At 43.6% G+C, this 16,290-nt stretch overlaps 1 protein-coding gene across 2 annotated transcripts; it reads right to left on the reverse strand.

Moving 5' to 3' along the window:
• Positions 1–1,686: 1,686 nt before the first annotated feature.
• On the reverse strand, positions 1,687–14,643 carry LOC140203746 (olfactomedin-4-like). Of its 2 annotated transcripts, XM_072269782.1 has the most exons (6): positions 14,493–14,643; positions 12,448–12,600; positions 9,301–9,423; positions 7,888–8,097; positions 4,529–4,676; positions 1,687–2,528 (listed from the first exon to the last, which is right to left on the reverse strand). In XM_072269782.1, exons 1-6 carry the CDS (start codon positions 14,532–14,534, stop codon positions 1,687–1,689), a joined length of 1,518 nt encoding a protein of 505 aa, XP_072125883.1. In that variant the 5' UTR covers positions 14,535–14,643. The 2 variants fall into 2 exon arrangements, with proteins under 2 accessions (XP_072125883.1, XP_072125884.1); XM_072269783.1 differs by lacking the exon at positions 9,301–9,423 and having other exon boundaries at positions 14,493–14,640.
• Between the last annotated feature and the right edge of the window lie 1,647 nt (positions 14,644–16,290).

The raw sequence follows: 16,290 nt of genomic DNA on the forward strand, positions 1-16,290 counted from the left end.
CCGTCCTCACCCTTGCCATCCTGAGCCTTCATTCCCACCGCCTTTGTGAAGTTTTCCACCTCCTGTGGGCTTAGGTACTGCTGGTAGTACTCCTCCGTGTGTGGCCGTTCTGGTTCTGGTTCTGGGCCCGGGGGGGTTGTTGACTTCCTGGGCTGCTTCCCCTTCCGGCTGCTGGGTGCCAGCCGTGGCTCTGCTCCCGGATTCCCGGAGCTCTGTGTGTCTGCTGCTCTCCGCCTCCTGTACTTGGGGGGTGGCCAGCAGACTTTCTCCCTCCTCTCTCCTCCTCTCCACCTGTTCTGCCAGCCGCTTCTTCCGCCGGGGCTGCTGGCCATCCCCAACTCCTTCCTCCTCTGAAGAGGACTGGGTACCAGAGGCTGTGTGGTTCCCTGCCCTTTTCTTGTGTTGCTCTGCCTTCTGTCGCTTGGCCGCCACCTTTTGGGTCACATACTAGATCTGAAATAGATTCCTCTCAAAGGAAAATTCAGTTGATCCAGATACCCACTGGGTTTGCTCCATTTACACTTACATTTGGATTATGGTCACTGTGTGTTGTAGATATTACATCAAGTATATGCAAACCAATTAAAACATGATAATTAATCAGTTCTGCATACCTTAGACTGATCTGCTGATGGAGTGTTGTACTGCCTAACCTGCTGTTTCACAGAAAAGTTTTGAATGGGACATTTTCAAAGGATGTAAAAGATTCAAGGACAGATTTGAAGAAATGGGAATGCCTTCCCAGTGTGCCAATTAATAATTGTCCCACAATCAACTCACTAAGACAGACTAACAGGTCTTTGCCACCAATAGATTAGGTCCTGTCCAGTAACTAAACTTCAACATTAAGTAATTGCCTGTCAGTTGGCCAAATGGAATTCTGAGACTGAGGTGGCTTTTGTTACATTGAACATTAGAACTGAATCTACTTGGAATTTCCAGACACGAAGTGATTGATTCAAGAAAGGTTTCAGCCAAAGTGTAGAGTACCAAAGAAGATCTCATGTCAACCAGCTAATTTTCTTCAGTACTGGACCAGTGCTAGGCTGAGTACAAGTTTGTACCTACATATTGTGACAGCTTAAAATAGATCAATGCATTGAATACTCCTAAAAAGATGAGGGAATAAGTTACTGGGAACACCACCATTTATTTACTTTCTCCAAATCATATCCCATCTTCAACTAACCATTCCTTCAATGTTACAGGGTCAAAGCCCTGGAATTCACAGCCTAGCTTTAACAAATGGTTATCCATCTAGAATGACCACTTTGTATCTCTCCCTATGGATGCTGACTGATCTACTGAGTGATTTTTGTGTTTTATTCCTGGAATTCACAGCCCAACTACAGTTGATTTTCACCTTCACCAGAGGATTATTGAAGTCTTAGAAAAAGCTTACTACCACCATTTAGAGCAAATGAGGATGGGCAATAAGTAATTCCCCTCCCATACTTGTCTTACATCCCATGAAAGAAAAAAAGAGGTCTTTGGCTAACACAATCCATCCAATTTGAGTATTTTTAATTGCATAACCATTAGCTTTGTTGTTTAAATATTGATATTAACTTGGAGACTGAATACAGTCCAAGATTCAGCTATAAAAGCTCAAATTTGGACTCTGACCTCAGTGATTCCCAGCCTCAGCTGATCAGCTTGTTCATTGTTAAAGCTGATCTGTTTGCGCTATGCTGTGTTAGATGGCAGTACATAAGGTTTAAATACAACATCATAAGTCACCTGGTAGCCATCATTGTAGACATACAGTTTGTGATCAGAGGGGTTGTAGCTAACACTCTGTAAAATCTCCATCACTTTATCCATCTTTATCGCAAGTGTACCTTCCTCACCAGTTCTGGTATCAAATGTATAGAAAATTTCCTCCACCCGTGTGCTCACTGATCTAATCGCATACAACACCCCACAGACCATAAAGGCATTGGTCACACCAGGTTTGAACTGTCTAGTGACCCATGTCCTCTCCACAGTGAAGGATGTTGTGTTAATTTTGCTGATAACCATGTTCCCAGCATTTTCATCGGTGGAGTAAATGACCCACAGGCCAGTTTCGTCCACAGCAAAGTCCATGTCCTGGTATTTAACACCTTGATATGAGAACCTATTATTGAAGACAGCATCAGTCAGGGTCACTCTCTGCACGGTCCCCGTGTCTACATTAACCCTGCACATGTCCCTAGTATTGTAACAGTTGTAATACAAGGTGTTATTGTACAAGACCATCCCACTTCCCTGACCTGTGTTTCTATAGTCAGGGTGACGTCCTGGAATCACAAGTGTTTTCTCAATTGGATTCCTGTAGAGCAGTAAATCGTCATATGAAGAGTAGATCCGAAACTTGTCGAGCCTTCGTTCATTGACGAGTGGTGCTACCCAGTACAGCTGGTTTTTAGAGGGAAGGGGAGTGGGGTCTTTGCCCCACCCTCCAAGCTTATAACCAAATCCCAGCCAGTTCAGCTGTGTCACGAAAGGCTCGGTCACATTGAGTATACCACCATGATTGCAGCTCCCTGGTGGAAAAGAATTTACAATTTAGTAGAGGTTTGGTGTCTGTATTTTCCAAATATAACTGAGTTATAGAATCAACAGGCCCTTCAGTCAGCCCTGCCCTTGCTGACCAGTAAGCACCAGCTAGACCATAAAGTAGGTGGACCACAAATAGCTTTGAAATTTTGAAAATTTCAGTCTTTTCACTTTTAAAATTTAATCACCATACTAGTGATGAAAACAATGGAAGAACGCTGTTAAAAAAAGCTTTGTAAACCTCTATGCTGAAATTACACACTCCTACTCCCACTCCCACCTATGACTGCGCCCAATATTGCACATCCTCCTGATAGCTATTCCAAAACAACTTGCATCCCAGACGTTCTATTATTCAACTCTCCTAATGTTTTGTTACCTTGTTACAAATAAATGATATAAAATATAATAATAATAATAACATACACAAATTAAATTGGAGTTTGAATTGGACCTGGAATACCATCAAATTTGAGTGGATGAACATTATGCAATGCTACAGGGTTTGTTCCAATACTCAGGTGAGTGACATGACTGTGGTGCTAACATGCAAATGGAAAAGAACAGGCAAAGCATGTCTCAATCTTTCAGTCTTTCACTTGCTTCCAGAAATACCACACTGGATTCCACAAGCAGATCCAAGTTAAAGTTACTTTTAGAGTTTAGGAAGTGAAATAGACATCATCAAATGTCTATCTGTTATTGAAGTGGCTAGGATAGTATCTCCTGTGCTAAAGAAGCATCAATATCCTTTGAAAGCAATGACATACATTATAAAGAAAGCAGAAAATGCTGGAAACATTCATCAGGTCAGGTAGAATCTGTGGACAGTAAAGCAAAATTTAATATTTCAGGATAAACATTGTTCCTCAAGGTGACTGTTCTCTCTCCACAGATGCAGCCTGACCTACTGAACACTTCCCATATTTTCTGATTTGTTTCAGCTTTACATTGGCATGTAGTACATTGTATATTTAGTGATGTCTTTACACAGTGCATAAATATCTATATTAAATGCTGCCTCAAGAAGGTGACATTTATCATCAAAGATTACCTGCCAATCAATCTTCCCACAGCTTCCATCCTTCATGCAAGAGTTACAGAAGCCTCTGTTTTAAAACAGAGGTAAGGAGGAATTTTTTTAGCGAGAGAGTAGTGAATCTGTGGAATGTTATGCCACAGACTGTGGTAGAGGCCAAGTCCGTGGTTATATTTAAGGCGGAGGTTGATTGTTTCCTGATCGGTTGGGGCGTCGAAGGATATGGCAAGAAAGCAGGTGTATGGGGTTGAGTGGGATCCAGGATCAGCCATGATGGAATGGTGGAGTAGACTCGATAAGCTGAATGGCCTAATTCTGTTCCTAGGTCTTATGGTTTTAAAGTCTAAGTCCCACTCCACCAGGTTGAAGAACAGACACCTCCCTTCAATCACCTACCTCTTGAACCAATCACGGCAACATTATCACTACCTTGCACAACAATGGACATGTATTGCTTTATTATGTCCTTTCTTGTAAAAAATTGTGTATAATTTATGTTCATCATGTGAAATTTGCTTATCTGATGCTAGGTGCCTGTCATGTTGTTGCAAGTAAGTTTTCATTGCCCCTGTGCGTACATGTAGTTGTAAAGCTTCAGATTCAGGATCAGGTTGATTATCACTGATATATGTCATGACATTTGTTGTTTTGTGGCAGCAGGGGACAGAGCAAGACATAAAAATTACCGTAAGTTTCAGAGAAAAATAAATAGTGCAAATGGGAAATAACCATATGTTCATGAACTGTTCAGAAATCTGATTGTGGAGAGGAAGAAGCTGTTTCTAAAACACTGAGTGTAGCTCTTCAGGCTTCCCTGATGGTAGCTAAGAGAAGAGGGCATGTCCCACCTTGCGAAGGTCTTTTAAGATGGATGCCTAAGCTGATGTCTAAATTCACTCTTTAGACATAATACTCTTGTTTCACTGAGACACCTTGATTAATACCCACCATAGTCAATGGGTTGAGGAGTTGGGACTTGATGCTCTTCACAGTCACTAAGTCGTTTTCTCAGGGATGTAATTTCCCTGCGGATCGCCAGCACATTGAGCTTATCGTAAGATTCCAGCTCGTTGACTGTACGTGAAATATTCTCAATCTGGAATACACAGAGCAGTTAGACTGGGATGACAAGGAGAGCATTCGGCCTGTTCCTACATCCAATGACATCATGGAAGACCTACCTATATTAACTCCATCCCCTCTCGTCCATTACACAATGCCTTGCCTCATCAAATATTAATTGATTTTGATTTTTCAACTTGAACCTCAGCTTCAGGGCAGAAAGTTCTAGATCTTTGTTTCTCCTTGTATACAAACTTCTTCCTAATTCTCTAATTTTAGGATTATGTTTCCTTGACCTCAACTAGCCACCAAATTAACGGTTTCTCTTGATGAAACAAACATTTGAAACTGAACACTGGAAAGCACAAAACAGGCAGGTAGGGTCATAAAGAGAGCTTTTGACATATTGGACTTAATAAATCAAAGTATTGACTACAGGAGATGGGATGTTACATTGAAATTAAATAAGACATTGGTGATGCTTCATTTGGCATAGTGTGTACAGTTCTGGTCAGCTATCTACAAGAAAGCTGTCAAAAAGATTGAAAAAATGAAGAGAAGCTTAGAAGGATGTTGCCAAGACTTGAGGATCTGAGCTATGGGAAAAGTTGATAGGCAGGACTTTATTTCCTAAAGCATTAGAAGAATGAGAGATTTGATATGGTTTACAAAATTATGAGGAGCATAGATAGGATAAAAGCAAGCAGTCTTTTTCCACTGAGGTTAGGGTGAAAGATGAAATGCTTCAGGGAAACTTCTCATGATTAGGTATTCAATGCTGCCTGCCTGCATTTGACTGGTATCTTCTCACTGCTGCCAATGACAGAAGGAGTAAGAGTCTTGAGTCTCACGCTGCTGGGTGTGTGAGCAGCTGTTGCTCTGCAGCCATCGGGCTTCTGGACGGGCTCCACTCACCTCAGCACTGAAAGCTGTGGACTCCCTTTCAGGGACGCGGCGGTTCATGTGTCATCTGCATTCCCTTCTACTATTTGTGTGATTTGATCGAGGCGCTTCAGCACTGATCTGCTGATCTGACTCTGCAGCTGAGGCCTGTAACCATTGGGCTCCGGGCTTCACTCGCGTCAGCGACTCCATGGCTGTGGCCTGTAACCATTGGGCTCCGGGCTTCACTCGCGTCAGCGACTCCGTGGCTGTGGCCTGTAACCATCGGGCTCCGGGCTTCACTCGCCTCAGCGACTCCGTGGCTGAGGCCTGTAACCATCGGGCTCCGGGCTTCACTCGCCTCAGCGACTCCGTGGCTGTGGCCTGTAACCATCGGGCTCCGGGCTTCACTCGCCTCAGCGACTCCGTGGCTGTGGCCTGTAACCATTGGGCTCCGGGCTTCACTCGCCTCAGCGACTCCGTGGCTGTGGCCTGTAACCATTGGGCTCCGGGCTTCACTCGCCTCAGCGACTCTGTCGCTGTGGACTCACTTTCAGGGACCCTGCAGTTCAGTTCATACCCTGCATGCTCACGTCCAGGCTCTGCGCACTCACTTTTCGGGACTCTGTGGCTAATGCTATTTATTTGCTCTGTACTGTTTGCATGATTTCTCCTTTTTTTCACACTTTGATTGTTTCATGATCTTGTTGTGTGGGTTTTTATTTAAATAGGGTTTATTGTATTTCTTTCTTTTGTGGCAGCCTGCAAGAAGATGAATCTCAGGGCTTTATACTGTATACATACAGACATCCCACCTCTCCTGGAAGTTCCGGGAGTCTCCCGCATATTAATAGTGGCTCCCTGATGCCTGCAAATTATATACAATATCATGGAAATCAATTTTTTTGAGAGTGAGTGTGCGAGCGAGAGCAAACAAGCAAGAGCATGCAAATGAGAGCGCAAGAGAGCGTGCGAGCGAGAGCGCGCCATGGCAGAGTGTTCCAAAGAAAGAAAATATAAAACGTATGTCACCCCAGACTACCCTAAAGTGTACCCCTGCCTAATAGGGCTCAAAATAATGACAGTGTTGCTCGCTGCACTGTTTGCAACAGTGACTTTTCTATTGCCCATGGTGGGTTAAGACTGTAAAAGACATGTTGAGGTGAGTTTAACAGGTGTCATTCGTTCATTAACATAGCTAACGTTATTTAAACTAGCTGGCCAGCTGCTAAGGAGCTACTCTATTACAGACATCCCACCTCTCCCGGAAGTCTCCCGCAAATTGATGGTGCTACCTCCCTGAAATGAGTTTTTGCAGGGTGGGATGTCTGTATGTACTTTGATAATAAATGTACATTGAACTTTAACACTGCATTTGCCTTCCCAGCCAAAATATTTTGTAACTTCTTGCTATTACTACCAGAATGTGTGCCCCAGTTTCGCCATTACATGTACACACTGAAATGTTCATTATTCCACTTTTTGACAGCCTCAAGTTCCAGACTTCAATCACCATTTGATTAATTTCTCGCCAAGATTTTGGTACTGACTTACCTTAACTAACACACTGAAAAATAACATTTGCTGAACACGCAGCAAAGCTCCGATTCCACATCAAAGGCCTCTCCTCACCAAGTCATAGGCTCATACAGCACAGAAAAAGGCCTTTCAGCCCATTTGGTCTAAGCCTCATAAGATGCCCATCCAAATCCATTTGTCAGTATTTGGCTCATAATCTTTTAAACCTAATGTCCTGATGAAGGGCCTCAGGCCAAAATGTTGACTGTTTTCTCTTCTCCATAGATGCTGCCTGGTCTGCTGAGTTTTTCCAGCATTTTGTGTGTGTTGCTTGGATTTCCAGCATCTGCAGACCTTCTAAACCTTTCTGGTCTAACTGCCTTTTAAAAGTTGCTGTTGTACCTGCCTCAACCACTTCCTCCGGCAGCTCATTCTATGTATACACCATCTCTTGTGTAAAAAATGTTGCCCCTCTACTTCTTATTATATCTATCCCCTCTCACCTTAAACCTATGTCCTCCAGTTCTTGATTTCCCAACTCTGAGAAAAACCATGAATGCATTCACTCTTTTTATGTCTTTCAAGATTTTATATACCTCTCTAAGCTCGGTCTTCAAGGTCCTATACTCCAAGGATCAAAAGTCCCAGCCTGTCCAACCACTGCCTATGACTCAGGTCCTGGCAAATGCTTGCAAACCTGCCCTGCCCTCTTTGCATTTTAATACAATCTCATTCTCTCTGTTTCTCTAGTGGTTCATCATCCAAAATCCCCAACTGGGACAGGATGAAGAAACATAGTATAATAAAGTGAATGTTGTGTTTATCCTGTGATTGAGCTTTCTGACCTCTATGTAAAGTTGGTCAATGATGGTGTTGCTTCCGTTGATCGTGACCTTCAGCTGATTGGTGAGTGACACCAGCTCTCGGATCTCCAGTTTAAGCAGCTCAAAGTCGAGCTGGGTGTAGGAGCCTCCTGTCTCGATTCTCTCCACTCGCCGGGTCAGGTTCAGCAGCTTTGCTGTGTGGACTGAGAGAGTCTGTGCATATTGTTTCACCTGGATGGACACAGCAAACACACCTGGGTTACATCTGCCTCAGGATGCATAGGAACTGTGGAGACCTCACACCACGGCCAGACAATCAACTCGAACCCATGCTATTATGGTATCCGAACAGCGACAGATTGAGAAGGGGAAGGTGCAGCAAGTCTTTCAAACATGATGAAGCATCACTCGAAGGAACGTTAACACAGCTTCAGTAGTAACAAGCAAAAAATCTGGAGGAAATCTGCAGGTCAGGGAGTATCCATGGAGGGAAACGGACAGTTGATATTTCAGTTCGAGATTGGAAGATGGAAGGGAGAAAACTAGTATTAAAAAGATGGAGGGTAGGAGAGGGTAGCAGGAAATAGGTGAGGAGAGGTGATAAAGCAGGTGGAGGAGGGCAGAGTGGTAGTAGCACCAGAAGGGGTGAAAGGTGGAGGTGACAAAGGGCTGAAGATATTGGAATCTGATAGGAGGGGAAGGTGGAGCATGGAATAACAGGGAACCAGCGGGGGGTGCATGTGGATGATGTGCGGAGGAGAAGAGAAAAACAGGGTAATTAGGCTGGGGTGGGTATAGGAAGAACTGGGTAGATTGGGAGGAAAAAGACGAACGTACAGAGGGAGAGCAGTTTAGCGGAAGCTGTGGAATTCAATGCTCGTGCCATTGGGGTGCAGACTACCCAGGTTTGGTAACAGTCAGCTTTCTTATTGAATGCAAAGGTTATTATTGGCTGTTTGGGTGTAGTTTTAATGTGGTTACCTTGTCTTTTTTTTAAAGAGGACATTCAGGTAAAAGGCTTTTGTGATTGGGCATGAGACAATATTTCAAATTGCTTGTTCTGGAGAGACACTTTACAGCTAAAGCATTTTTAAAAGGACTTGTAAAATCACCTTCTAGGTTAAAGCTATTTCTTCATCTTACCTGCATTGGAAGTGGGAACTATCTTTGCATAGCTTCATATTCTACAGAAACATTCTATAGAGCAAGGGCTGGATCACCATACAGATGCCCCACACTGGTTGAACACAGAGAGACATAGTCATCTGATGTCATAACTCTAGGGCTAACATCATGACCCTGATGTCGTAACCCTGCATGCAGTGCCTGTCTACCAAGGTTAGAGAGGGCACTGTGGGCTGGGTGCCTTGGACACCCTCTTTTATAAAACATGTAATCAGCACAGTGGCACAACTAGCAGAGCTGCTGACTTACGGTTCCGGTGAACTGGGTACGATCAGGCGAGCTCAGGTGGGGGCTGTGCAGAGTAAGTACATTCTCTCTGTTACTGCTTGGTTTTCCCCCGGGTGCTCTGGTTTCCTCCCACATCCAAAAGACCTGTGGATGGATGGATAGTGTGCGGGTGGGTGGTAGAATGTGGAGGAGGATATGTCTAAAAATGGGAGATTAATAGTCAGCAAGGGCTCATTGGGCTGTAGGGTCTGTTTCTGTGCTGTATCCTTCCATGACTCTGGGTATGAATACAGGAGGGTGTGTTCACCATGGGAAAAGAGTCATATTCGTAAGGCCAGTGATGTTGTGGGGATGGAACTGGACTCTCTGACGGTGGTGTCTGAAAAGAGGATGCTGTCCAAGTTGCATGCCATCTTGGACAATGTCTCCCATCCACTACATAATGTATTGGTTGGGCACAGGAGTACATTCAGCCAGAGACTCATTCCACCGAGATGCAGCACAGAGCGTCATAGGAAGTCATTCCTGTCTGTGGCCATCAAACTAGTTCCTGAGGATTGGAGGGTGGCTAATGTAACCCTACTTTTTAAAAAAGGAGGGAGAGAGAAACCGGGGAATTATAGATCGGTTAGCCTAACGTCAGTGGTGGGGAAACTGCTGGAGTCAGTTATCAAAGATGTGATAACAGCACATTTGGAAAGCGGTGAAATCATCAGACAAAGTCAGCGTGGATTTGTGAAAGGAAAATCATGTCTGACGAATCTCATAGAATTTTTTGAGGATGTAACTAGTAGAGTGGATAGGGGAGAACCAGTGGATGTGGTATATTTGGATTTTCAGAAGGCTTTTGACAAGGTCCCACACAGGAGATTAGTGTGCAAACTTAAAGTACACGGTATTGGGGGTAAGGTATTGGTGTGGGTGGAGAATTGGTTAGCAGACAGGAAGCAAAGAGTGGGAATAAACGGGACCTTTTCAGAATGGCAGGCAGTGACTAGTGGGGTACCGCAAGGCTCAGTGCAAGGACCCCAGTTGTTTACAATATATATTAATGACTTGGATGAGGGAATTAAATGCAGCATCTCCAAGTTTGCGGATGACACGAAGCTGGGCGGCAGTGTTAGCTGTGAGGAGGATGCTAAGAGGATGCAGGGTGACTTGGATAGGTTGGGTGAGTGGGCAAATTCATGGCAGATGCAATTTAATGTGGATAAATGTGAAGTTATCCACTTTGGTGGCAAAAATAGGAAAACAGATCATTATCTGAATGGTGGCCGATTAGGAAAAGGGGAGGTGCAACAAGACCTGGGTGTCATTATACACCAGTCATTGAAAGTGGGCATGCAGGTACAGCAGGCGGTGAAAAAGGCGAATGGTATGCTGGCATTTATAGCGAGAGGATTTGAGTACAGGAGCAGGGAGGTACTACTGCAGTTGTACAAGGCCCTGGTGAGACCACACCTGGAGTATTGAGTGCAGTTTTGGTCCCCTAATCTGAGGAAAGACATCCTTGCCATAGAGGGAGTACAAAGAAGCTTCACCAGATTGATTCCTGGGATGGCAGGACTTTCATATGAAGAAAGACTGGATGAACTAGGCTTGTACTCATTGGAATTTAGAAGATTGAGGGGGGATCTGATTGAAACGTATAAGATCCTAAAGGGATTGGACAGGCTAGATGCAGGAAGATTGTTCCCGATGTTGGGGAAGCCCAGAACAAGGGGTCACAGTTTGAGGATAAAGGGGAAGCCTTTTAGGACTGAGATTAGGAAAAACTTCTTCACACAGAGAGTGGTGAATCTGTGGAATTCTCTGCCACAGGAAACAGTTGAGGCCAATTCATTGGCTATATTTAAGAGGGAGTTAGATATGGCCCTTGTGGCTAAAGGGATCAGGGGGTATGGAGGGAAGGCTGGTGCAGGGTTCTGATTTGGATGATCAGCCATGATCATAATAAATGGCGGTGCAGGCTGGAAGGGCCGAATGGCCTACTCCTGCACCTATTTTCTATGTTTCTATGTTTACAATTCCTCCCTTGGAGGGTCAGACACCCTGAGCCAATAGGCTGGTCCTGGACTTATTTCTTGGCATAATTTGCATATTACTATTTAACTATTTATGGTGTTATTACTATTTATTATTTATGGTGCAACTGTAACGAAAACCAATTTCCCCTGGGATCAATAAAGTATCACCATGACTATGACTATGTGGGGCTCATGGGCTGTGGTTTTGCCCCCTCTGTTTGACTTCCAAAAGGAAAACAGAAAATGGCACAAAAAGAGAGCATGTCCGATCTCCCAGTTTCAGTTCCTCCATGCTGAATGCAAGAATTCTTGCACAGGGAAATAATGACACCAACCATGCAGAAGCCAGGTGTACATTGGATGATGAACAGGCAGAAGAAGCCAGTAGTATAGTTAGCAAACTCTGTTCCTCAGATGATTGTTGTTTCAGGTCTGTCTTTGGAATTAACTACCGAGATACAGCAGAATTAGCTAAAGGGCTATGTACAGGCAGAAAGAATGAGTTTAGTAATTCAGTATCACATTGTGAGCAGAAGGTTGTGTTCCTGGGCTCTGCTGTGAGAAAAAGCTATTTTCTGATGTCTTAAGAACCGGTGAAGTTGAAGAACGGGTACTGTGAGGTACAGTTCTGAATGGCTTGTAAAAATGTTTCAGGGGGTTTGGCAGATAGATTAGAAACCAAAGACAGTTTCTGATTATCTACACTGGATATCAATTATCATATATTGCTTCATCTATTCCATCATTATACCTTTCACACTTACACAATGTGTTGTTTTGTACCATTAAGAGCTGTGTAGCCTTTCAGCATTAACTGTTCTGAATGATAAATACAGAATCCATATCACTTCTCAGTTATTCATTTCATAATTTCAACCAAATTTTCCCATTGATACACCTCTTCACATTACTGATTAATTTCTCTTGTTGATAATTGCCCCATCCTTATCACCAATCAATCTCCCCCTTGGACAATTACTCAATAATATTATTTCTCTCAGCACATTAGTGTCATGGCATTAAGGGATAGTCAATGCTGATTAGAATTGTCTCTCCTTTGGTCAGACTCTGTATCATTGTAACAGTTAAATCTCCATCACAACAGTTTTAATGAAATTGGAGACTACCAGGAAATGCTTACCTTGTTGATTTCTTGTTGCACACTGATATTGAGCTGCCATGATGTTCTTTCCAAATACTCCATTCTTTGCACTGGGAACGTGTTGTCGGGCAAAATCACAGAACATTCGCAGATTCCATCACTGTTGACTGTTCCACTGGCATTCTGACCAGACTGTAACCATAGGAACTGGGTTTAATTTCTCATTCAGAACAGTAACAGCCTCCCCTGAGCCAATGCCATTAAACAAGGCATCATTAAAATGATAGGGTGTTATAAAGGTTCGCAAGGATGCTACCAGGACTGGAGGGTTTGAGTTACAAGCAGAGAATGGATAAGCTGGGACTTTTTACCCTGGAGTGAGGAGGGTTAGGTGTGACCTTACAGAGATGCATAAAATCATGAGCGATGTAGAACAGTTTTTCCTCTCAGGATAAGGGAGTGTAAAACTGGAGGACATAAGGTTAAGGTGAGATTTGAAAAAAACCTGAGGAGGAAGTTTTTCACAGAGAAGATGGACAGTATATGGAACAAGGTGCCAGAAGAAGCTGTGGAGGTGTGTACAAGTACAATATTTAAAAGAAATTTAGGCAGGTACATGAACAGAAAAAGGTTTAAATGGAAATGGGACAAGCTTGGATACACATTATGGTGAAATGGCAGAAGGGTAGGTTTCTGTGCTGTTTAAATTCATGATCCTGTGAATGAACATCACTTCTTCACCTGTTACATAACTCAGACATCCCATCCACAATCTATTACCCACCTAGTCTATGGCCCATGTGATTTATTACACCCAACCACTTTACACACATCCATCAGAAGCCCTTCTATTGTACGCCCACCCAACTGAAAACCATTTCCCAATTTTCCTTCACAGTGAATGTTGAGTGATCAATCACTATTTTTCTGCCCATTAGATGTGAGGGTTATTTCTTCCATGCTCCCAGGCCCCTCTATGCCACTGTGTGATTCACAGGTCATTCAGCCCATCGACTCTGTTGAAACACATCCACCTCAGTCTGATAGGCGATTCTGAATCAAAAACAAATTGAAATCTCTCTGTTAGCAGTAGAAACAACCCCTCACATTGAATGCATTGAATTCTTTGCATTCTTCAGCACCTCATTCAGATGAAGTAAAACAAATCGTAAAGCAAAAGCAACTGAAGATGCTGGAAATCTGAAATAAAAACAGAAAATGCTGGAAACACTCATCAGGTCTGGTAGCATCTGAGGAGAGAAAAAAACTAAGCTAACATTTCAGGTCAAAAATGGCTTCTGTCTGAGGCTTCCGTTCAGTTGATGATCTTAGATAGTGTTGCTGCCAACTGTTCATTGAGGTTCTGTTGTCACTCTGTTTAAACATCGATAGTTGTGACCATTACTTGAGATTCTGGTGAAAGAGGGAATCACTGTGACTAAATCAGAGAATTGTTGGTTAGATTATAATCTCTTTCCTGCTGACCCTTAGTGAGGCACAGGGGTGTCTGGAGAGAATGGTTCAGGTGCTACACACATAACCCTCAAAAGGTGGTGGAGGTGAGTTGAGACAGAGTTAAAAGCTCATCCAAGTACACAAACAGACCAAGATACTAATAGAAAATGCAGGAACCACTCAGCCAGTCAGGTAGTGTCTGTGGAGAGAGAAATGGTTAGCGATTGTGGTCTGTTATCCTTCATCAGAACTGGGAAAGAGAGTGAAAAATTAACCTTCTGCAGCGCAGGAAATGTAAAGCTGAGGGAATAGGGAATATCTCTGACAGGGCAGGGCTAAATAAATAGAGTAGCTGTTAGCATAAGATTCTGATTTTTTTTTAACTGCATTGCTAATAGTGGCTGTAGGGTCTATGCCCTGCAGGGATAGACAGCAATGTCAGGCTTGCTGATCATGTCCCACACTGCTATTCTGTAGGATAAATGTCGGTGGGACTGCAGGGCAAGCAGCTTTTCTTTCCCAAGCAGAAGAGGGCCTGCACCCTGTGAAACACTGAGCAACAAGGTCATACACACTCACACAACCTAGAACAGAAATGACCAGCACGCACGCTGGAAAAATGAACTTACAGAAGGCAGGACAGCGGTTGCGAGCAGCAGGAGGAGAAACATTGTTCTTCAGTCTTGAACCCTGATGCACCTGGGCTTTCAGAAAGGGTTTAAATAGCCATCTCACTCGAAACTCCTCCTCAAATCCAGAGATACATTCCTTTGAGATCAAATCAAACAAAGGTCTTTCCGGAAATAATATTCAAATTGCCAGGGATTACCTTGCTTATATTGTCAGAAATATTGTCAAATGTTGCAACAGAGAATGAATGATTCTGCACATGCTGGCTGGCCGCCAGTTCCCTTGACTTTGCAATCATCAGTTTGAAAACAGACAGGCTTTGATTTAACTATTACCACTTCTCTTCATTTTTGAGGGCTGTTTCGGCCACGGATAAGACCACCAATGTCACCTTGCCTATTTGGGGTCTCATAGGGTGATAGAGTAATACAGTATTGAACTAGGCTCTCCATGCCGAAACCATTTAAACTGCCTACTCCCATTGATCTCCCCCTCCAACTTTCAAATCCCTTACTCACTCTTCCTTCAGTTAGTCCTGACGAAGGGTCTCGGCCTGAAACGTCGACTGCACCTCTTCCTACAGATGCTGCTTGGCCTGCTGCGTTCACCAGCAAGTTTGATGTGTGTTGCTTGAATTTCCAGCATCTGCAGAATTCCTGTTGTTTACTCCCATTGACCCGCATTTGGGACCACAGCCCTCCATACCCTACCATCCGTATACCTATCCAAACTTCTCTTAAATTTTGAAATTGAGCTCGGATGGACCACTTGTGCTGGCAGCTGATTACACACTCTCAAGACCCTCTGAGTGAAGAAGTTTCCCCTCATCTTCCCCTTGAACTTTTCACCTTTCAGCTTTAAGCCATGACCTCTGGTTGTAGTCCCACCCAACCTCAGTGGATAAAACCTGCTTACACTTACCCTGTCTATACGCCTCATAATTTTGTATATCTCTGTCAAATCTCCCCTCAATCTTCTAAGTCATAAAGAATACAATCCTAACCTATTCAACTTTTCCTAATAACTCAGGTCCTCCAGACCCAGCAACATGCTTGTAAGTTTTCTCTGCACTCTTTCACCCCTTGTTTACAGCTTCCCTGTAGGTTGGTGACCAAAATGGCACACAATACTCCAAATTAGGCCTCACCAACCTCTTATACAGCTTCAACATAATATCTAATCTTCTGCACTCAGTACATTGATTTATAAAGGACAATGTGCCAAAAGCATTCAATATAACCCTATCTACCTGTGATGCCACTGCCAGTGAATTATGTACCTGTATTCCCAGATCCCTTTGTTCTACCACACTCCTCAATGCCCTATCATTCACTGTGTAAGACCTACTCTGGCTGGTCCTACTGAAGTGCAAAACCTTGCACTTGTCTGCATTAAATTCCATCTGCCATTTTTCAGTCCATTTTTCCAGCTGGTGAAGATCCCTCTGCAAGCCATGATAGTCTTCCTCACTGTCCACTACACCCCTAATCTTGGTGTCATCTACAAACTTGCTGATCCAGTTAACCTCATTAACATCCAGATCATCGATATAGAAGACAAGCAACAACGGACCCAGCACTCATTCCTGCGGTGCACTACTAGTCACAGGCCTCTAGTCAGAGAGGCAACTACCTACTACCACACTCTGATTTCTCCCACAAAGTCAATGTCTAATCCAATAGTTAGCTGTGTGACTTCATCTTCTTGACCAGCCTCCCATATGGGACCTTGTCAAATGACTTACTAAAGTCCCTGTCGACAACATCCACTGCCTTGCCTTCATCTACTTTCCTGGTA

The sequence above is a fragment of the Mobula birostris genome, chromosome 10 (genome assembly GCF_030028105.1).
Source record: "Mobula birostris isolate sMobBir1 chromosome 10, sMobBir1.hap1, whole genome shotgun sequence".
Lineage (NCBI taxonomy): Eukaryota > Metazoa > Chordata > Chondrichthyes > Myliobatiformes > Myliobatidae > Mobula > Mobula birostris.